The sequence below is a fragment of the Daphnia pulex genome, chromosome 6 (assembly GCF_021134715.1).
Source record: "Daphnia pulex isolate KAP4 chromosome 6, ASM2113471v1".
NCBI classification, from domain to species: domain Eukaryota; kingdom Metazoa; phylum Arthropoda; class Branchiopoda; order Diplostraca; family Daphniidae; genus Daphnia; species Daphnia pulex.
The window spans coordinates 2,697,179-2,719,731 of NC_060022.1; the positions used below are offsets into that span (position 1 = coordinate 2,697,179).

General features: G+C 41.0%; 1 protein-coding gene and 2 long non-coding RNA genes across 11 annotated transcripts; 2 read left to right on the forward strand and 1 right to left on the reverse strand.

Moving 5' to 3' along the window:
- The first annotated feature begins 1,072 nt into the window (after nucleotides 1-1,072).
- LOC124196185 (elongation of very long chain fatty acids protein AAEL008004-like) lies at nucleotides 1,073-15,170 on the forward strand. Of its 9 annotated transcripts, none has more exons than XM_046591045.1 (8): nucleotides 1,073-1,432; nucleotides 7,635-7,830; nucleotides 7,914-8,104; nucleotides 9,031-9,111; nucleotides 12,604-12,660; nucleotides 12,755-12,997; nucleotides 13,342-13,500; nucleotides 13,970-15,170. In XM_046591045.1, exons 2-8 carry the CDS (start codon nucleotides 7,773-7,775, stop codon nucleotides 14,186-14,188), a joined length of 1,008 nt encoding a protein of 335 aa, XP_046447001.1. In that variant the 5' UTR covers nucleotides 1,073-1,432; nucleotides 7,635-7,772; the 3' UTR covers nucleotides 14,189-15,170. The 9 variants fall into 9 exon arrangements, with proteins under 9 accessions (XP_046447001.1, XP_046446997.1, XP_046446996.1 ...); XM_046591041.1 differs by lacking the exon at nucleotides 9,031-9,111 and adding an exon at nucleotides 10,131-10,211 and having other exon boundaries at nucleotides 1,090-1,432; XM_046591040.1 differs by lacking the exon at nucleotides 9,031-9,111 and adding an exon at nucleotides 11,607-11,687 and having other exon boundaries at nucleotides 1,174-1,432.
- A 631-nt stretch (nucleotides 15,171-15,801) lies between these two features.
- Nucleotides 15,802-16,725, forward strand: LOC124196187. The gene is made up of 3 exons (XR_006875605.1): nucleotides 15,802-16,344; nucleotides 16,410-16,524; nucleotides 16,604-16,725. It is a non-coding gene; the product is annotated as an uncharacterized LOC124196187 (long non-coding RNA).
- Nucleotides 16,726-18,928: 2,203 nt separating this feature from the next.
- Nucleotides 18,929-22,279, reverse strand: LOC124195476. The gene is made up of 8 exons (XR_006875209.1): nucleotides 22,239-22,279; nucleotides 21,872-22,148; nucleotides 21,635-21,646; nucleotides 21,177-21,549; nucleotides 20,605-21,076; nucleotides 20,322-20,523; nucleotides 19,928-20,255; nucleotides 18,929-19,833 (listed from the first exon to the last, which is right to left on the reverse strand). It is a non-coding gene; the product is annotated as an uncharacterized LOC124195476 (long non-coding RNA).
- Nucleotides 22,280-22,553: the final 274 nt, after the last annotated feature.

A 22,553-nucleotide genomic window follows, 5' to 3' on the forward strand; every position in this document is an offset into this window, starting at 1 on the left:
ACGATGGAGGAGGTTTTCGGGGCTCACGGACTCCAACAACCGGAACGGAGGAAAACACACACAACACACTGGCCACACCTGCTGTTGCCTCATCCACCCAAACCGAGGAGCCCAGTGACTAAGTAACCTGATTAAGATAACACGAAAATGATGTGTCGAAAAAAAAGAAAAAGAAATAAATTGCATGTTTGACTCTTTGGTGCGATTAGACTTTGCCATCGAAAAAAGATGGAGGCAACGGCGGGCTTATTGATGGCGACAAACCGGAAAAATGGAGATTAATGGACTGCGGTGCCACTTTTAGATAAAGAATTATGAATTATGACACGGAATTTCCCAAAGCTCGTGAAAGCAACTTTGGTATTATTATTATGAAGAACTTAAACAAAACAAAAGAGAAGCGAAAAGAAAAAAAGAGTCAGATGGCGATTTTCCACTTAGACGCAGAAGGTGGAGCAGCAGCACGTGTGCGGTTCGTCATTTCCTTCAATGGCCCTTAGTTCAGCTCCATCATTACAGTTATTTTGCCTTTTTTTGAAATATTTTCACTCAAGTATGTTGAGACGCCACGGCAAGGAATATGAACAAATTTGCGGTTACGTTTTAAAGTTGAACGCCATTTCTCCATTCACATTTTTGAATATTTGGTAGATTGGCGCCCATTTGTTTGAAAGTCGACGTTAGATGGCGTCGATCCACGAGATAGGGGAAGTGGAAAGACGTCATCACAGAGAAGAGGGGGGGGGGGGGGGAGAAACGCACACACACACAAACCTGACACACATGACCGAATAAGAAAAAAAAAAACTAGTAAAACAAGAAAGACTAGAGACTCGCGTGAATGGTAATGTCATTTTCCTATCAGATTTGGAGGATCTTTTCGAGTTAATTGCCCAGTTGGGCCAGAGGAATGGCCGCCATTTCTGTTATACGTGTGTGTGTAGGGGGTGCAGTACACACACCATCACGATTAAATTCTACAGTATATTTATCCGGCAGACAGAAAGAAAGAAAACAAAAAAAAAACAGGTAAAAACCAAAAAAAGGCACACAAGGTTTCCCGGCTTGTGTGTGTGTACGTACGTATGTATGTGTGTGGGGGCGTGAGTATAGTCTCTCTACCTCCTTTTCGCCCATTTTCTCCGCTTCTGTTGTCTGGCGTTGGGGAGAGTCGCACTTCAGGCACCAGGCCGGGCCTTCAGTTGGCCAGTAGAAGTGTCGCTGATCGTGTCAGCCGGTTCTCTCTCTCTCTGCCACACTTTATTTCTAGTACAAAGCCAAAAAAGAAGGACCGGTTGAACATCCCATTTTTAAAAAAATTATTATCCCCCCTTTATTTTCACGAAAGTCGTCTTTCGCAACGGGTTTTCAGTTTGCCTTTGGAGGGATTGTTTCGTCACCATTTTGGTTGAGATCACGAGTCGCAAGTTGGGTAAGTTTTCACTTTATTTTCTCGATTGTCTGTCGTCAGAGACCCTCGAGCCATTTGGCTTCATTTTTCCTCCCCCTGATAAAGAAACGTGCCCGACTTGTTACATGTTAAAACCACCTGTTTCTCGAGTAATCCTGTTTTTCTTTTAAAAAGTGAAGGAAAGTTAACTTTTATTTTATCTGTCGGAATCCAGAATGGAAATTTTTGAATTTACAACATTAATGCGGTTTTCTTTGGGGTGGAGGGCCGCCATTCTGTCTGACACACAATGCTCGAGAAACACGCGCTCATCTTGTGTGTGTGTGTGTAGCTCTTAGATTTCCTTGAATTCTTTTTTTCATTTGTCTTAAATTTGGTGTGTAGAATTTTCTGTACTCGGTGAACTTGAGTGAGAGAAATGGCATCTCGAAAAATGGAAAATGTGGCGGATGATGAATCGTTCGTGTCTGCTCATAAAGGTGGAACAGGTGAAGGAAAGTTTATTGACTCGTAGATACTTCCCCCTTGGAAAAAATAACGAAAAAACTGCCTCGTGACTTTGAAAACGGTCGTTTCCCCGTATCTGATTAATTCCCGAAAAATCGATTGCTTATCGTTGTGTGTGTGTTGCACGTCTCTCGTTTCCATCCGAGTTTTTCTCGTTATTTTTGAATTGATTGCGAGTGTCTTTTATCAGCACACGGAAGTGTGTGTGTGTGTGTGTGACGACCGCACGGCTCTAGCCTTATCGCGTATTGTTGGCAAATCCCATAGTTGTTGGAATAATAGAATGATGCACAGGGGAAAGGAGAACGTATGGGTTTCTGTCCATTTTCTCTCCTCACGCAATCGCTTTAAACCCGTAGGAGCTAGCCAAAAAGAAATAAAAACCAGTTCTCTTCTTTTTCGTGTTCCACATTCGGTTTTTTAAAAGAAGAGAAACACGATGCCTAGTATTTTTCAAGGTGTGGTTTCTTCTTCAAATTTTTATGGCAAAAGCTAGACAGAAAAAATCGCTAGTCGAAAACGATAAAGAAAAATAAAGTAGGCTCTAGTTTTTTATTTTTCTTGAAGAGAGAGGAAAGGACCGGGACGGATTCCCGTTAGGAATCTAAAACCCCAGAGTTCTTTAGAAAGAAGAAGAAATGGAAGGGCGGATGAAAATCCCTCGCAGCTACGGCATGACCTGACGACCTACTAAATGGAAAAAAAGCCCACCTGTAAAAAAAAAGAAAAGGAAAAAGACGAGCTAGTGTGTAGAGTATCAAACCCTAAAATGTAGAAAAATAAAAGGCTAGAAGAGGAGATCCAATCGAAGTGAAGCCACGCATCTTCCTTCTTCTTTTCAACGGGATAATAAAACAAAAAAAAGGTACACCGAAAAGAGGAGAAGGAAGGTAACAAAACGCCGTGAATGAGTACCGTACGTCCATCAGGTTGTATCCGAGACGACATGAGAAGAAAAGAGCCTTGACCTGACGGAATGCGGAATAAACAAGAGAGAACGGCCAGGAGCTATAGGTCATCTCGAATGATTATTCAACATTTTTTGTATTCCCCTTTATTTCTCTCTTCCTCTTTGGTTATGCCTACGTTTAATATCGTGTGCCATCTATCGGATATTGGTCGACACACATTTTCGGCAGGAAAGTGTAGTGTACACATTTTACGCTGACAGACAAATCCCAGCGGGAAATTTGCCCATTTTGTTGTTGTTCTAGGAAGGAATTGAAAGCTTATTTTTTCTTTCATCTGGGAATGTTGGGGAAAGGAAGATGGACGTACTTTCTAAAAGAAATAAATACAAATGGCCGCCAGGTGTTTGGGCGAAACTCACGCCACCGGTTGTCGTGATTACACCAGACGAACCGCTTTCGCTTTCCTAAATTAGCTCATCACTTTTTACCTTTTTTTATTGTATCTTCTATGCATTTTTTTTCGATCACGAAAATGTTGTTCTACTCTTGTTTTTTCTTTGCTCAATCGATTCCTGTTTCTGTTCGTTGGAGAGGTGACGAGATAGATCCACGTGAATTAAAATTGCAGCATGTTCTTTGTAGTTTCGTGATGTCATCTTATGCGGAAATGTCGGTCGGATGCCCAAGGACGCACGATAGAAAGGTTGCTGTGGCAACGGGATTGTCATCACGAAGACGATAGGTAGACTACAACCATGAATCGTCTTTTCTCTCTACTGGGGAATTGGGTACCCTTGATATCGATTTGCTGCTATTGACAAATTCTTTGGAGAGATTGTCGAATCATCATTCTCCTCTCTATCTCTCACTCTCTTCTTCCGTTATTTTTGAAAATTGGAATTCATCGCACAATCTGCCCGGTGGGGGGATCGTGCCGAGTTGTGTTTGCGACTTTCTCTCTTTTAATATTATTTTCAGCCCATCCGACGAGTAGTCTTTGCTCGCACCTTTTAAAAATGGTCTGTGTTGGCTCCCAACTGGTGGCCGTTGATGGTTGTGAACCACAAAAAAAAAAAAGAGAAATGCCGCAAAGAGAATAGAATTCCATTTTGGAAAAAAGGGTTTTGATGTACTTGTATTTACGTATTCGAATTTTCACTTTCTTGCACATCATTTTCCTTTTAGAAGAGCGAGACTGTGTGCTGCCTCCCCTCTGGCCGTTGACGGCCGGGTAAAAGAGTCCGTGTTTGTTCCTCCTTCCGCAACCCAAACTTTCGTTTGGCAAATAGAAAGTTTAAGAGTTTAAGAACGAAATATCTGTTCCGTCTAGTCCGCACATCTTTCTTTCTCTGTTGATGGCTGGATTGTAAATCTTTTGACAGCGGCAGGTAAAGCGTCGGAGAGAAGAATCAAGTAATCAACAAAAAGCTGCGGATATTATTCAGTAGGTCAGGGACATGGAAGATTCGGATTCTTTTCTAGTACACCTTCTTCCTTGTCGAGGGTTTAACAGTTGACCTTCTAACTGTCCAGAGTGTCCACCCCTTTTATTTGCGCATCTCTGGAGAAATCAATTTTTATGTTTTGGGGAGGATAAAGCAAAGAACTATCCAGGTGAGCGGGTATTGAAAGGTGAGGATTTTCGATTGAAACATTTTCGGGGTCGTGCCCAATTCAATAAAACAAAGGATTCAAGGGTCGAAGACACTTGAACCGGAGCCGTTGTCTTTTCCGAAATTCCGGATAGATTGTTGACCTCTTTATCCGCACGAGGTCAAAAAGTTCGTTGTGAATTTCGCCCCGTTTATTTTTAGTCCAATAATAATTGTAGGGCGGAATTTCAACAGTCATTTTGTGGTGTTTTCCATTCTCTTTTTTGTTTTTATTGATTTTTATCATGACTGTTATTTGCTTGAGTTGATTTACGATGGCAAACGTTCGAGTGTGTCTGTCCCTTTTCTTTTAAATTCCCGTTCACGTTTTGTCGCACGTTTTTTGAGCTCCCGCTTTATGACCGTGTCCCCCCTCCCGTTGATTGGCTCACTCTCTTATATGAAGCACTTGAATTGAAGAGTTGTTAAACGTATAAAAAGGGGGGAAATAGTCTTCAAACAACAAGAGTTATTATTATGGGATCGATTAGCACATTCCGATCAAATACTATCGCCCAATTTAACGCTAGGTGGCGTGCTATGGCATGCGATCAAGGAGCCAATTGAAACGAGTCGTTCGAAATCGAGTTTTTTCGTCGGTTTACCATCTAATGAAACGAGAGAAAAAATGAACGATTAATTCGGTAAGGTCAATGGGTATTGTGGGTGCCTCTAATGTAGGTGTATCAAACAAGTTTTGATCAAATTACTATACTATTGTTTTCACAGACTTGGATGTACTAGTGATTTTTTCCTTTCAAGAAAATTGCACGTGGATTAAGAACTGGTTTGTCCATGGTTAATGGTGAAACTATCAATTGCACGTGTTGGAACAGGATTTCGAAGGGTCCCTTGCATCGAGAAACAACCTTGATTGCGTATTCCTGAAGGGTTTTATTTTTACACAAACAGGTTTCTGTTGTTGGGCATCTGCTCATTGTTGTTGTACCTTGAACTATTTCTTCACAAACACTCGCAGGCAAAACAATAATTAAGCTTCAATTGTTTCAATTTTTGCTTCTTCGTTAATCCTTGATGCGCAACATCCACACTGTGCCAAATTCTTGGAAAGTCGTAATCGACAACATAACATAACTTACTGAGAACCAAGCAAGGTCGACACGAGATGGAAAGCAGATGAAAGGTGTTTGGTTGTTGTTTTGCTTTTAATCTGAAAACAGTTGGCCATATTTTATTTTTGCTCGAATTATTGGAAAGTCTCACTTGTGCTGCCTGGCCCCAGATGAGAGGCGGGGCTACACCTTCGACACACCTGAAAGGAAAAAAAGGTGTGCACAGATATATATATATATGCAGGCCCTTAAGTCAACTTGATGGTCATTCTCCGACTCTTGGTTACCTGAGAGCGCAACAACTTTGAGGTGCTCTGGCCCTTTTCAAGTCTCAACTCTTTTTTTGTGTGTCTGTGTGAAAAGGACCCCCATTTCCACGTGGAGCAGAGTCTCTCTCTCTCTTCGCCTACTCCTTCTCCGTGTGTCTACGTGAGTGGTGTGTAGTGTCTGCGCGCGTGCGCCGACTTTCCCCTCCGATTCGCTGCACGTCCACCGTAGCGCTTCCGACAGTCGACAGTGAGTGCTTGTTGCGGCTACACCTGCCACTATTTTTGCTTTGACTCGTTTGGCGATTCCGGTTTTGAAAAAAAAAGAAACAATTTCAAAGTTGTTTTTCTTGTGTCCTCGTTTAAGGTTCGGGTGCGTGACCACTTTAAACATTTTTTGGGTGCGTTTCTCTGATCTTGTTTGAAATTCACGATTGCCTTTCAAACCGGCTCCATTCACGTTTTGGCTATTTCGGTCGCTACTCCTTCTACTTTTGATTTCCTTCTATGGTCGTTTTAGATAGTTAGCAATTTTCATATTATTTCACTCAATTATTTATTTATTTATTTTTTTCATTGAGTGTCCAGTGGTGCGAATGGTCGGCAGAAGAAGAAGAGAAAAAAGATTAAAGAAAGTTTGGGAGAAAGTTTTGTGTTGTTTTGTTTTTTAAAAGAAATAAGGAGAGAATTACGAAAAACAAGAAAATGTAGGTCGACGGCCAGGGAGATGACGACTCGCCAGAAGGTTTTGTGCGAGCACGCAACTGAGGGTCGGACTGTGAGGTTTTTCGAGAGAGTCAAACGCGCTGATGAAATTTGTCAGCTTCTTAGAAAATTGAAATCTTGTGTCGTATTATTGGCACGTTATTGCCAACAATTACGGTGAGTCCCCACCTAAACGCACTTCAAATTTAGTATTTCAAAAGAGAGAAAGAAGGAGATGCGTATCGTTCGGTCCGTTTTGAGTCTGGACTTGACTCGTTGCCCAATCGAGACGAGGAGGAAAAAGAAGTTTCGAAAGAGGAGGAAAAATAAGAAGAGGGGTTGGAACAGGTGAAAATTCTTTCCATACCTTTTTTCTTCTTCTTCTTCTTCTTGCCTGTGCCGTGAGTGTGTGTTGATGCCCCTCCTTTTCTGATTATCGACGCTCTATGCGTGTGTCTACGTGTGTATGTGTGTGTATCATCGCTCTAAGCCATGGTTTGACCTGGTTCCTTAACGAAAGAAGACAAGGCCCCCCTTTCCTCCTTCTTTGACTCAAATTTGTTAAAGTCTTGTCTGATCTTTTTCGAGAAATTTTTATTTATTTTTTTGTCGGTCAGGGGGTTGGGTGATTGGCATCTGTGTATAGCATCACACCATCTCACCAGGAGTTTGAGCGAGCGGTGTGTATTCCGCAATCTGACGCAACGGCCGTTTTCGCTGACCCTGTTTGGCTTTTTTTTTTCTCTCTCTCGTTTGGTAATGTAGAGGTAGTGGAAAGTCATTCTAAATTCTGTTACACCCAGAAAAAGTTGTAGAACTCGTTTCTTATCTGTGCTAACCGCTTGCACTGGACAATCTTCTTTTCCGCGCCAAAAGGTGAATGCGGTCGCTGAAACGGTGAATCTTAAAAAGAAAAGAAAGAGAAATGAAAGTGCCACATTCATTCATTTTGCAATCTCTATACAAGATGAAAAATCCCCATTTGAACATTCTAAAATTCCTGATATAAAACTAAGTTGGATTTCTATTTGAGTCGGAAATGACTGCCAGCATGGGCTCACCTTATTGTGCAATACTAATATCCTCATTTCTCGTTTGCTATCCGTTAGGTCCGACTTTTCATTCCGCGTGGGCCACATAACGTCGAAACCCGGTGGCCGGTTTTTCTGCTGCAAAGTGAAACGAAGTAGACAAAAGAAATTCCAACAGTGAAAACCTAGAAACGTCAAAAAAAGTAGCGATACAATATGGCGTCCCTTGTGGCTACCGTCGTTGACGGATACAACACCATATGGGATCTAAGAGGTACGTAGTCTAAACTTGTTTCTTTCTCTTTCAAACGGGTCGGTTGTTGATAACTACGTTTTTCTCGGTTGGGTTTCCAACAGACAGGAGAGTGGAGAACTGGCTCTTTATGGGCTCGCCGCTGTCCACCTTGGCTATTTGCTTGAGTTACGTCATGCTCGTCAAAGTGTGGGGACCGGCCTACATGAAAAACCGACCAGCCTTCCAGTTTCGCCGCACTTTGGTCATTTACAACGCGATTCAGGTCATCTTCAGCACGTGGCTCTTTTACGAGGTAAAACAAACTGTTCCATGACCGAGATAAAATTTAAAGTCAAAGTTTAAACTACAAATTAAAAAAAAAAAAATCAATTAATCTGCATCGCATATGGAAACGAGGGAAATCGCTGATAAAGCCATAGAAAAAAATGCTTGGCAGGGGGGGGGGGGAAGAAAGAGCCAAATGGATGTGTTGTCAGTTGAGAAACAGAGAAAAGAAACCTAAACCGTCCTGCCACCATATTGTCCACACCGGTATCCATCCTTACATATCCTTAAATCCTTTATCGAATCGGACCAGTCCGTTTCACACCTGATTCTTTCACCTTAAACAAAATCATCGAATAATCCTTTACTTTCTTTCGACGAAATTTCAAGATCTTGGATTTTTTTTTAAAGTTGTCATGTCAATTTTTTTTGGTTAGTGCCAGAGAAAATTGTGATTTTTTTTAAATTGGGAAAATGTGATGGTGGGGAAAGTGGATCCGCTGTTCATTTTCAGAAACAAAATTTGCGTCACATTAAAATAACTGTTCGGTAGTCACGCACAACACGCTTTCTTTCTCGCCTTCACATCTTTTTACGTTTTATTCGAATTATCTCCTCGCATTTTCTCCCCTTTTTCTGTTTTTCTTCTTTCTCGTTATTAATGTCACATTTTTTATTCGAGTTCTTTCTTTTTTGATGGGGAAGAACCTGGGGTGGGGGAGGAATTTCTTACATAAACTAGGCGATATTGATTAGCATACCTTAGTATTTGAACTGGACGTGCATCGAATGTTGATGGAAGGAATGACAAGAAATGTGTGGACAGTGGGACAACGGTGTGGATCAAGTCTGGTGGGACGACGAGAGAGTAAAAAAATGGCCCCAAGTTAATTTTTGGGTTTGTCAATGAAACGATGAATCTGTAATACTATATCTGTATGCGTCTCGTGACAGTCGCTGATGGGTGGATGGCTCTTCCACTACAGTTTAAAGTGTCAGCCCGTTGACTATAGTGACGATCCTATTGCCATTCGGGTGAGTTCAGTCTTTTGTGTCTCCCGTATCGATTATCTCTCTCCATCTCTTACTTTTTGCTGCCTTTTTTTTTATCTTTTTCATCAAAGTAATTGATACTCTCTCCACTCTCTTGGAATTTGTCAATTTTTGCCCTCCACAATCAAACACGAAATCGCGTCAGCCACATGAACAACAAGAATGTCAACAATTACGAATTTCAAACTTAAAATCTCCATTTTTTTCGCGTTCGTCGAATGAAAGTTTAATCAAAAATGAGTATTCATATTTGTATTCCATTATTATTAATGTTAACAAAAGAAAAGAAACAGGGTCGGCGATTTTTTTTTCAACATTCTCATCTCATCTGCTTTTTTTATTATTATTTATTACTCGGGTGTATTTATTCGTTGCTTTTGGTATCTCTATTCTGACCCCAAAGATTTTTCTTGTTTTGCCTCTACTATTTTTCTATTGGCAATTCTGGATGACAAGCTTTCTTATCCATTTTTAGATCATCATTATTAACACTTACACCACACCACCAAAAGTAATTTTAAAAGTAGATTGCGGTTCTCGTGAGAACCCGGGGAAAATATTCAACCAAACCAAAATTAATTAAAAACAAAAATAATGATAATGAAAAGGAATGATTTCGCAGGAAAGTCCGCGGCGGAGGATGTGGTGTGGGGGTCTGTTCCAACCTGATAGAACTTGCAGAAATTATATCTCTATCAAATCTGTCCTGATTTTTCTCTTTACACTTATTACATTCCCTGGTTCCTACCTCAGTTCTCCCTGTAATCCTCCCTCTCCTTGTATCCCTATCCTTTAAGACCACAAAGGTGGGTGGTAGGTTGGTTACTTTTTTTGCGCCATACACGCATTTCCGTATCACGGAAAGTTCAGTTTGGCGGTCGAATAATAAAAAGGAAGACAAATTTCGTCTCGTGTTGGATCGTAACAGGCCATAAAAAGCAAAAGTCCACCTTTTGTTATAATAATCCGATTGTTATTTTTTATTTTGTGATTCTTCGCAGTATGGTAGAGGGGGCTGGTTCCACGGATATAGCTTTGTGTGTCAACCAGTTGACTATTCCCTTGACGATATGGCCGTCAGGGTGAGTTTTGAATTTTTTCAATATCCCTCCCTCTCCCATTCCCTCCACAATCTCCGTCCATCCATTCAGACAAAGACGAAAAATATTTGTATTTTTTTTTTCTTGAATTAAAACTATTACCCCGCAATTCTCTTTTTAGCCCCACTACTAAAAAAAAAATTAAATTAAACAAGCGTCGGTTTGGTCAAGTGAACAACGCCCCTTTGCCGGCCTCCGCTCTGGAAGCATTCCGCCCTCTCTTTAATTTCTTTACTTTGGACAATATTTTGGTTTTTTGTATAATAATCTCGAAACTCGTGGGATTGGTCGTGTTTGTGCATGGAGGTGAAGCATTTAAACCAATCTCGCTTACATTATTCCAAACTAATCGATAGAAATGTTGTTAACAACTAATCCCAATTCAAACATTTCAGCAGCTAGGATGTTTTTATTTTTGTATGGGATTCTATTTGGTATCAAGTAATGTAGTTTTGAGTATTTTACTTATCGTCAAACACACAAAACACACCACACTCCTTTTCCTTATTGTTGATCCCTCTATTCTCTTTTCTATCTTTCCTCATCCGGAACGAGCTGATTGACCCCGGATGGCATCTTGTCTCATTCTCTCTACATTGTCTGCAGGGACACATTAGGCTATTAAGGGAGGGGCACCCAGATGGACGGGGCAGAAGAACGGTGTAATTTTTTTTTCTTGACCGTCCGCTTTCGTTTGGTGGACAATCGGTCATTTTGTTGTCAAGATGTCACTGGGTTCAACAGCTCTCGGCTGCGGACAAGAGATTAAGTCGATCACCAAAAATCTATTTCTTCTTTGGACACAGTTCTTTATCCGCACAAGTCTTAAAATAGAAAGGAAAGATTGACCCCTTTCCTTCACTCTTCCTAATTCTTTTGGGATTCTAGACTAAAATAAATCTTCCTTTTAATTCTTTACTTTGCCTTGTCAACCTGTTTTCACCCTACTATTCCTTCTCTAAATTCTGTCTCACTATTGAATGCTGCCAAGTGATCAAAATTTAAATCCCTTTTAAATCTTCACTCCGGAAGTCGAAAAAGTGCACAGCTTCCATAACAAACAAACAAAAATGGGCAGAACAAAAGAACAACGGGTCCACTCTCCATTTCCAAATTTTTTGTCTTTTAAAAAAGAGTGCTCTCGCGAAAAATCAATAAGAGAAGAAAGTTTATCACTTTTTGTCGATATTTATCGAGAAAGAAATGAAAAGTATCATTTTTTGCGTGCTTTTTTGAGGGGGGATTTAATTTTAATTTATTAAAAAGAAGAAAAAAATTTAAAGACAATTCGTTAAACAAGAAAAGAAATAATTTTTGCCAATTGAAATGATGGAATATTATGGTGACGGTGCGCTCGCGCTTTTATTTTATTTCCAGATAGCCATGTCTGGCTGGGCAAATAGTTACAGTTACCGATGCCAACCGGTGGATTATACTGATAATCCGCTGGCTATTCGGGTGAGTTGTGTGCATGAAAAATTATCCTTCGACATACTTTCTCAATAGCCCATGTCCATGTTTTTCACCACATTTCCGCACTCCTTTTCCTCGTCATCCTACTCTACACAAACACAAACACACAATTTCTTCCCTGCCTCTCTCAATATCTCACACTGTTCTAATAATTCCACTTTCTTTGTCGGCTTTTCATCCAAGACTTATTTAATTTTTTTTTCTGGTATTCCTTCCAGTATTCCTTACAATATTTTTTTTTTTTTGTAATTCTAACTTTCCCACTTGACTATACACTTGACTAACACAATGCTGTAGTTAGTGCAATTTTTTAACTAGAAAACGACAAAGTTAAAAAAGAAAGACCGACTCTCGTATTGACCATAGAAAACTGTTCATTCATTAAAAAAAGGAAGACAAAAATAAATCGCGACCAAATCGACCGACAGATCAAAACACGAATCCCCAATTTGCGAATTTTTTTTTTTACGTTTTTTTATTTGCACATTGTCCTTGCTTCACAGTAATTTCAAACAGTTGACGCACTTTACGTTGTCTCTTCCCGACACGCCTCCAACAATGTCCTCCGTTCTCAGAAATCCCAAATTTATGTTCAAAAATTTCTTCACCCATTCCTCTTGTCATCTCATAGTTGATCTTAAGGAATCTTGCAATGACCCATTGATTGATTAAGACACTACTGATGGCTGTCTTAATCAATTAAGATTTTAAAAAATCAATCACGACTTTAATTGCACGACTCTTTTTTGATTGATTGTGAGATTGTGTGTTCAATTCCACGTGTTATTTATTTCCTCCTCATTTTTTAAAACTTCCAAATTCAAAAACTAGACATACTTTAACTGAACGTGGTGATCTAATTGTTATTATCTCTTTGCGCTCGCCAAATTCGTCGATACAGATGGTCTACGCCTGTTGGTGGTATTATTTCTCCAAGTTCACCGAGTTCTTCGACACAGTAAACATTCTAGAAATTCTTTTCCTTAACGAATCGGATCACATTTTCTGAATTTTATTTTGTGTTCTAATTGTGTCGTTTCTTTTTTTTCCAGATTTTCTTCGTCTTGCGCAAGAAAGATGAGCACGTTTCTCTGTTGCACGTCGTCCACCACGGCATCATGCCAATGAGCGTCTGGTTCGGAGTTCGTTTCACGCCTGGCGGTCACTCAACCTTTTTCGGTTTGCTCAACACCTTCGTCCACATCGTCATGTACTTTTACTACATGGTGGCCGCCATGGGACCTCAATACCAGAAATTCATTTGGTGGAAAAAATACCTCACCGCATTCCAGATGGTGAGGTCCTATCTATCTCTCTCTCTCCCCTTGTTATTCGGGAAAAAATGGCTTCGATTCAGACCACACCCTTTGCCCGCCGCTTGCTGCAAATTGATGTTTTTTTACCGGGAAATCGATGTGGTCTACTGGCACTGCTGTTCGATCGGTCGTCTGTCTTAGTTTGGTGCTTAGTTTTCCTTGACGTCTCATGAATATGTGCGCTCGAGATCGATGGACTCCTTTCGCTCGAGGGAGTGGCTGTTGAAGGCGGAAGTCCGACCGTGACGACATGACGATCTCAATGCAACACATACATTAATAATTATTTTGTTGTTGTGTGTCCCTTCCCATGTTGTGATTAGGTTCAATTCATCGCCATTGTGGTGCACGCTTTCCAACTGCTCTTCATCGATTGCAACTACCCCAAGGCCTTTGTCTGGTGGATCGGCTGTCACGGCGTCCTCTTCTTCTGCCTCTTCTCCGATTTTTACAAGCGCAGCTACAAGAACGCCAAGTCTCGCGTAAGTGACCTCGCCTTCTCCCATTTTCTTTTGATTCAGCCACCCGGCATTGTTGTCTGCCTTTTTCCAAAGGAGAAAAAATAAAATAAAAAGAATTCGATAATGAATAGCCGACGATAGTAGATTGTTGGAGCCGTTTTCTTTTTAATTGGGCAAATCCACGCTAAGGCGAGATTTTAGAGCCTATGGGAAAATTCTAACCCCCTTTCTTTTTTTTTTAAACAAGAAAGAGACATGGATTACTTTCAGCCCCACGTGTCGCTCCGCCCTCTTTTCTCTCATCCCTCCTACCTTGTCCTATCCGTCCCTTGTTTGATTTCAATTCGAAAACTACACCCAAAACCCGTTTTAATTTCATTTGCCGATTTTGAAAGGCTTTTGATTGGCGGTGCGCTTTAACTGTCCTCATTGTTGTCGAAACTCGTTGACTTAATTTTCTTTTGTTTTTATTTTGTTGAATGGAACGCAGATTGCCGCTGCTACCAATGGATTGAAAGCCAATGGGCACAGTAACGGATACTCTAATGGCAGCACCAGCAATGGGCACAGCAACGGCCACACCACTAACGGGCATGCCAACGGCCACAGCAACGGTCACGCCAACGGCAAAACCCACGAAAAGAACGGACACTCCAACGGCCACTCGAACGGCTACACCAATGGAGCTCTTCATTCCAAGAATGAATAGATATCATCACCCTCTTACCCTCTCTTGGAAGAGAGAAAAAAAAAAGCAAAAGCTGCTTCTCCTTCGTATCTCTTAATTGTTTTCTTTTCTCCGTTCTTCGTCGCATTTTTTCCCCCCGCCCAATCAACAACCTGGCTGTGAGAGATGATGTTCATCTGTCATTTGTTTTGTTTTGTTTATTTTCTTCATCTATTTTTCCTTGTGCTCAAAATGCTGAATCAATAAAACGAGGAACGAAAGAAACGAAAGAAGAAACCTTAAAATAACGGAATTGAAAAAAAAAGAAGACAGCCCAGTCAAATGCGAGGACCAAAAAAAAAAAAAAAAAAAGACAAAATAAAAATAAAAATGTAATGGGTTATCTCCTTTTCTATCGTTGCCTTTGCCCAAGTTTTTTTTTTTTTTTTCGACAAGTTCTTTCCCTCTTTCCCCCCTTTTCCCATGGAATTCCTGTTACGGAAGATGTGGCACTGGGCTGAACAAATAACTGGAAGAAAACGAAATCCGCCGGGTTCATCTTTTTTTTTTTCATCTTCTCCGATTTAGTTTTTCACCTGGAAAGACACCAAACAAAAAACAAACAGCGTGTTTTTTCCACTCCTCCCTCACCATCCCCTTCACGGTTCATTTGATGTTTCTTCTTGAAATGAAAAACACAATAAAGAATTAATAAAGAAGAACGTTATATCTTATCTTGTGTGTGTATCTACGGGAGAATTGGGTCTTTCGCTTCTTTATTCGATGTTGGCTTCATTTATTATTATTTTTCTCCCACTTCTTTATTTTCACACAAATTTTTGCATACATTCCGACTACTCCTTTTTTTTCTCTCTCTCCCTTTACACCTGTTCTCCCGAAAAAACTCCCCGAGATGCATGTTCAAGTGCTCAGTTAATTGTATTATTTTTTTCACCCCCTGACCCTCTCCCCCCCACCCCATCCGTACCCCTTTTGTGTTAATACATCATTACTACATCTCTTACCAAAAGATTCCGTCATTTTACAGATTCTTCTTGCGCGTTTTATAATTCCAGTTTATTTTGCAGGATCCAATCAGCTCCTAGCCGTCTGGCAACCGACAGTGTTGACCCAGACGGTTTTTACGAGCAGTTGGGTCAGTTCCATTCTTGGTTCTTTTGTCGATAAAGCACCGACCGGCCGTTCAACAACAACAACCAACTTCTCTAAACGCTGGCCGTTAGGAGCGCGGACGGTCGAAGAGTCTGGAGGACAAGGAAGCGCGGTGTCTTCGTGTTGTTGTATAAAATAACGCGAGAGGAGTCGAGGAAATGCGAGAAGAATGGTTGAAGAGTTCATTGGCTTTCGTGCAGCAGTCGGAGAAGAAACAAGAGAAACTTAACATTCTCCGACGGCGGAGACACAAGAGTTCTCGAGTTGCATTTGGCTTTAAGATGCTGGAAGACCAACGCAGATGGATGGAATAATTTTGAAATGAGTACGCGAGGACCTAACAAGAACTCTGGGATGGTGTGACCATCTTTAGGGGCCATTTTTCAAGGATAAGGTGGGTTACGTGATGCGAGTTTATCCCTTATTCGGTTCACATTTGACTTGAATTCAGGTAGCCTTTGGCTGCTGGCATTCGACGAGAATCGACACGACAGCAACTGACAGATCCCCTGATTGATGGATCGGTTTGTAGAATGTGTTTCCGCTTCATATTTTTGCTATGAAAAACAGTTAAAATGTAAAAGCTTTATTTTATGTAGGTGTTAGTTAATGGTTCAAAGTTAACATGAAAACTTCAGCTGAAATTAACTGAAAACATTTAGTCAAGAATGCAGTAAGAATCATTATTTAAAGATTGTTTTCTCTATAACTTAAAAACAGTTGACTTGTTATCCGATCTCCGCTGTTAAACTTTTTAAGTAACTTATGAAAGTTACGAGTTACGACGTGTACTGTCATGTCTGTCTGTGATTGACTGACTGTGCAACTAACTTAAGATTCAAAACCCATTACTAGATGTCGTCATGACTGACTGTGCAACTAACTTAAGATTCAAAACCCATTACTAGATGTCGTCAGTGTCGCCCATGTTGTTCTGACATCGTGAAACGAGGCGAAACAAATTGTAGCTAATTTATACTTATATTCCTGTGATTTCAAATACCAAATTGAACTTCGTATCCTATGTAGGTTTATCTTACACTAGTTTCCTTATTTTTATACTGTACCAACTTATTTCTTGAAATTCTAGATGCATACTGTCAGTCATTCCAACAAGTTGACTTAGCGCTCAGTCAATTTCCATCCATTAGGCCCACCATGCTGTCAAAAGCACATATACTGGAATACAAATGTTCCGAGATAAGGTATTTCCCCATAACTGCTACCAGACCATTACATTTCAGATTTTCATATAACATAGGTATTCTTGTTTATGAACCATAGGATCTTTCTGAATCTCGCTTTTTTGGTGGCTTTCAATTCATCACCCATATGATAAAAGTAAGCATCAATACCACCTATTACCACGCTACTGCAATACTTCATGACACTTTCTTAAGCATCAGGAAATTTATCTCAACATGTGGAGTAATGCTGTTGGTTGCTGTGAATTCCATTTTTACGGTTTTTTCATCATGAACATTTCAGTGTGCTTAGAAAAGGTAAAGATTGATATGCTTTATTCATTGTTATATTTTCATTAATGTAAAACATTTTTTTTTTACAGAGCACGCAGTTTCTTTATGGAATCGTGTGGTCCTGGCACGGAGATTCTTGTGCCAATGCTGACCTTTGTCCATGACGGAAGAGGAACTTCCACCAACGTCCATCCTTATCTTCGCGACGCACGCTCATCTAGCTTCACTGCTTCTAAACACAATTGACAATTTGTTTTACTTCACTGGCGACTTGGCGAGTTTCTGGACCACTTCATGATCGCTTCCGTCCGCTGTTACACACCTGCAGTCACTCACCACGGAATTATGCCCAGGTACCCAACAATTGACTTATTTTCCTAGGTTATCTACCAATAGTCTAGTTGCGTTAGACTCTGTCTGTGTAATAGTTTCCAAAATCAGTCCCTTCTTACGCGCAAACGAAGTTTTACTTGGACGTTTCTTTTTTCTAACGCTAGATGGCTTTTTGAAAATTTGCAGCTGTCAAAACAGTCAGTTTCAGTTACTTTGCACATCTCTTTAAACATTTATTGGCAGTTATTTTGTTGAAATATTTAGTGATAACTGACGATTACTATTCCAGCAACAAAGCTCACTTGTTAGATTTTCGATATTTGATTTTTTTTTCTACTTCCGGTTTACTCATTTCTGTCAGTAGTTTAGTCAATATTGATCTGAAGCACAAAAGAACCACATATTCGTGATCCTCGTAAAATTTGTGGTAAAGTTCATGTTCTGTTTTTTACGTACGCGTACTTCCGGTTTCGAAAATTTTCCTGAACTATAGTTCAGGAAAATTCTCGATTTTGGCAAAATTTTGGATTTCGTTTAAATCACACCTAATCGACCCCAAATTTTATGGGGATCACGAATATGTGGTTTAATTTGACGACAGCTCAATGGTTGAGGCGCTGTGGTTACTTCCGGTATACTTCCGGAATTTTTTAAAAAGACTAGTAAGTGAGCTTTGTTATGTGTACAGTTCTCAATATTGTTAGGTAGATTTTAAGCAATTTAAAGCGCGCCTTTGAAGTTTTGAGCAAAAAAACCAGATCAATGAACCTATATGTATTATGTGACTATTATGTAGCTTTTATTGGCATGTCACTAAATAAGAATTGTTTTCTCTTTATTCAGGTAATGCAGAGGAAACGTCGAGAAGATGGACATTAAAACGCCGCCGGTATCTCCAAAATGTCAGCGCGGATCATCATTTGTTGTTGGTAATATGTTTTCGTTTGTGTTAGTTAACCCGATGGCTGCCACGCCTTTGTTCTCCCCTAGCTCCTTAGCACGGGCCGCGCTGTTCGGTCTCGTGGTTTTCATGCCGCGGGGTCGGACAGTCGCACCAGCCCCAGATTCGCCGAAAGGCCATGTTAGGCAATGCACCATAGGGACTTCCCCCTTGTCGATACGGTGATGGATTCTAGAGGTTGTGCATTCCATCTTCTCCTGTCACCGTGTCAGCCCGGACTTGTCAGCAATGGCAAGTCCCACCTTGGTCATAGATCCTTCAGACGTGGCGCGTAGAGTAGTAGAGAGCAACCTACGGGTTGTATGGCGTGGCAGCCAACGGGTTAACTTAAGTGTATGTGTATGTATGTATGTATGTATGTATGTGAGTGATTGTAAAATGTGGTGGAATTGTGGGTGGAGGTGGGACAATAAAGCAATTCCTTTTAAAGTTTTTTGTTTGCTGTGTCTTATAACTTAGTAAATAATGTTTAGCACCTGACTTGTATATTTCTTACAACTTAAGTTTTACATAAGTTATAGGCAAGCAACTGATTATCTCCAAGACTCTTTAAATAAACTACTGTGAGGAACTAAACACTATCTGCAACTCCTTTGTTACGCCAATTTAAAAACAGAGCTGTTAGCGTAAAATTTTTTTAGCAAACACTATACAGTACGTCTCATTCGTAACTTGCCCTGTAAATGAAGTTCATCCCAACACTAGAAAATGTCGGAATGCAGAGCAACTAGAGCAATAGTCACGTCTAACATGCGAAATGGGAAAGATCGAACAAAAATCAGAATACGTCGCAAAGTCAAAAGGCTTTTAGGTGGCAAGAGAAGTCTTACAATATGATTACCCAGTATGAAAAATTTATTTTCTCATTAAAGATCAACAACAATTCCCAGTGACTAGTAAATATTAAGATATGACCGAAAAGTCTGAACATAATTATTAAAATTGAAAATTCGACTCTAATTTAGGAACGTCCCTGTAGTAAGTTGGAGAAGCGTAGGTTTTGGTGTAATATTCAGGTGCCTCAGTAGTGTAGTTACTCGGGGCGGAGTAAGAGTTCGCAGCTTCGGTGTAGTAGCTGAGTGTAGCGTAGGCTGTGATAATTGGAGCTTCAGTGAAGAATTTCGGTTCAACGATATACGAAGAGACGGTGGTTGTGTAGGAAGTTGAGGCAATGTAATACTTGGCCGCGTCAGTTTTGATTATGTAGCTCATGGCAGAGTTGTATTTGGGCGCTTCTGTGTAGTATTCGGCCGTTCTTGTGGTGTAATAAGTTGGAACCGTACTTGCAAACATCGGTGTAGTAAGCTAGCGCAGCACACGTAGAGGTTTAGTACTTCGGTGCCTTGATGGTGTAGTACTTCGGTGCCTTGATGGTGTAGCTCGGGGCAGCATAAGTTTTAGCGTATAATCTGGAGCCTTGGTGGTGTAGTAGTTGGACGGCTCGGTGTAGTACGCTAGGGCTGCATACGTGTAGAACTCCGGTGACTTGGTGGTTCGGTGTAGAACTCAGGATCTTTGGTGATGTAGCTCGGGGCAGCATAAGTTGTGGTGCAACTCTGGAGCTTTGGTGGTGTACTAGTTGGGCGACTCGGTGTAGTAACTGATGGTTGCGTATTATGTTGTGTAGTAAGACGGCGGCGTTTTGCTTAGATATCCGACATTCCCAGGAGACGTCGGTACACCAGTGGACGACCCAGCAATCAACAATACAACACCCAACAGCAGCATGACGCCATAGTTTACTAGACAAAAATTATTTTAACATTTATATGCAATAATAAATAACAATTTTAAAAAAATAGAGTTGATTCACAGCTTCAAAAAAAGAATATTTACCCATGTTTGCGAAATTCGGAAGCTTAGTTTGAGGTGTAATATTCGGTTGCGTTAGTGGTGTAGCAACTCGGGGCAGAGTACTGCTTTCGGAGCTTCGGTGTAGTAGGTCGTGGTTGCCTAAGTAGTGGTGTAATACTCGGACGCCTTGGTGGTGTAGTACTTGGGAGCAGCGCAGGTAGTAGTGTAGTGAACTGGAGCCTCGGTTTAGTATTACAGTTCAACGTAATATTCCAGTGCCTTCGTGGTGTAGTACTCCGGTGTAACGTAGGTTGTAGTGCAGTACTTGGACGCCTCTGTGGTGTGACAAGTTAGATCCTGGGTGTAGTAGCTGGGAACAGAATAGCACATGGCAGCATTGTTATAGTTAGCTGGAACATCGTAGGTTGAAAATTACTCAGGAGCCTTGGTGGTGTAGTACTTGGGGTCTTCGGTATAGCAAGTAGGCGTTGACGTGTCTGTTCAGTAAGTCGGCAGCGTGGTGTAGTATTCTTTCGCTGCTGAGTTTCGGTATCAACCATATCCAGGAGACATCGGTACACCCGTAGTAGACCCAACCATCAACGATCCATCACCCAAGAGCACGGCGACGTAGTTAACTTCACAATAAACAAATTGAAAAATAAATTTTCGAATATAACTGTATCAACAACTAAAAACAAGATAGAATTCAGGAGCACCTTCTGTGTAGTAAGTCGGGGCTGCGTAATCCTTGGCAGTCTCAGTCGTGATTGTGTGGATCGGGCAGAGCAGTAATTTGGCACTTCGGTGTAGTATTCCACCGTTTTGGTGGAGTGATAAGCCGGAGCCTCGGTTGATTAACTGGGAACAGAGTAGCACTTGGGAGCCTCGGTGTAGTGGTACGGGTCAGCATACGTCGGTGCCTTGCTGGTGTAGTAACTCGGGGCAGAGCAATACTTCGGGGCAACGGGTAAAATACTTCGCCAGCGAAAGTCTTGGTATAACACTTCAGTATTTTAGTGGTGTAGTACTTAGGGGGCCTCGGTGTAGTAACTAGTCGTTGCGCCAGTTGTCGTGTAGTTAGGCGGCGGCGTTGCGGTTTGATATCCGCAATACCAAGGAGTCATCGGTTCACCGGTGGAGTGGTCAACCCAGCCATCAACGATACAACCCCAACGACGATATAGTTAACTAAACAGACAAATTTAAAATTAATACAACTGTATAACTGGAATATTAACAAAAAAAGCATGATTGAAACAAAAATCAATGTCAAAAACAGAATATTTACCCATTATTGCGAATTGGTTACACGATGCGGAATGCAGCTGGTGACAGATGGGGCACTGCAGTTGTTACCGATTCCGGTGCCTTAGTGGTTTATTACTTGGGAGCCTCGGTTCAGTACTCCAGCTCTTCGGTGATGTAGCTCGGGGCAGAGTTATACTTCGGGGCATCGGTGTAGTAGCTCGAAGCATCATAAGTTTGGGTGTAATACTCTGGAGCCCTGGTGGTGCAGTAACCGGTTGTTGCGTATGTTGCTGTTGTGTAGTAAGGCGGCGGCGTTTCGGTTTGGTATCCGTACCCAAAAGACATTGATACACTAGTGGTCGACCCAGCCATCAACGATACAACATCCGACAGCAGCACGACATTATAGTTGACTAAACAATTAATAATATTAATATTCAATAACCGGCATATTCACAAATAGAACAAAGGATTGATAAACACACAACATAATATTACCCTAACTGCGAACTAGTTAAAAGATGAACAATCCAGTTGGTGATAGGGTTGGTGAAGGAAACATAGGTACACCAGTGGTCGACCCAGCCATCAACGATACAACACCCGACAGCAGCACGACGCCACAGTTAAATAGACAAATTCAAACATTAATATTCAATAGCAACTTAATCAACTCATTAATAGTCAATAGTAGACTTAATAATACAAAACTATGTAGAGAAACGGAATGTTTACCAATTGTTGCGAGCTGGTAATCCGATGAAGAAGCCAGTTGGCACAGGTAGTTCACAGCAGTTGTTGCCGTGTCGATGATGCTCACCCAACTAATGTCTGTAGCTTTTTCTCTCTCCTTTTATACGAATTTTTTTCTCACCCTCACCTCCTAAGCCTTGCGGGTATTGTACCTGCTTGGTGATAATGAAACACGTCCCTTTTTCACCCAACCTCTACCACTGCATGACACGTTCTACCTGGCCTTTCCTTTGGCAGGTTGACGTCGCTGGGGATGGGTCTACATTAAACAAAATCAAAATGAATACTAAATGGTTATAAAACATCCCGTTGTCACCCAACCTCTACACCACTGCATGACACGTTTTACCTGGCCTTTCCTTTGCAGGTTGACGTCGCTGGGGATGGGTCTACAACAAACAAAATCAAAATGAATACCAAATGGTAATAACACATCCCGTTGTCACCCAACCTCTACACAACTGCATCACACATTTTACGTAATGATCTCCGTGACCTTCGAACTGGAAGGACATGCAACTGGCCTTTCCTTCTGCCGGTTTTACGTTGCTGGGGATGGGTCTACAACAACCAATATCAAAATGGAGAAATGGTTATGGCTTAAAACTCACTTTGACACATTATACTAATTGACATTTGAGTCATTTGACCCATTTCTTCGGTG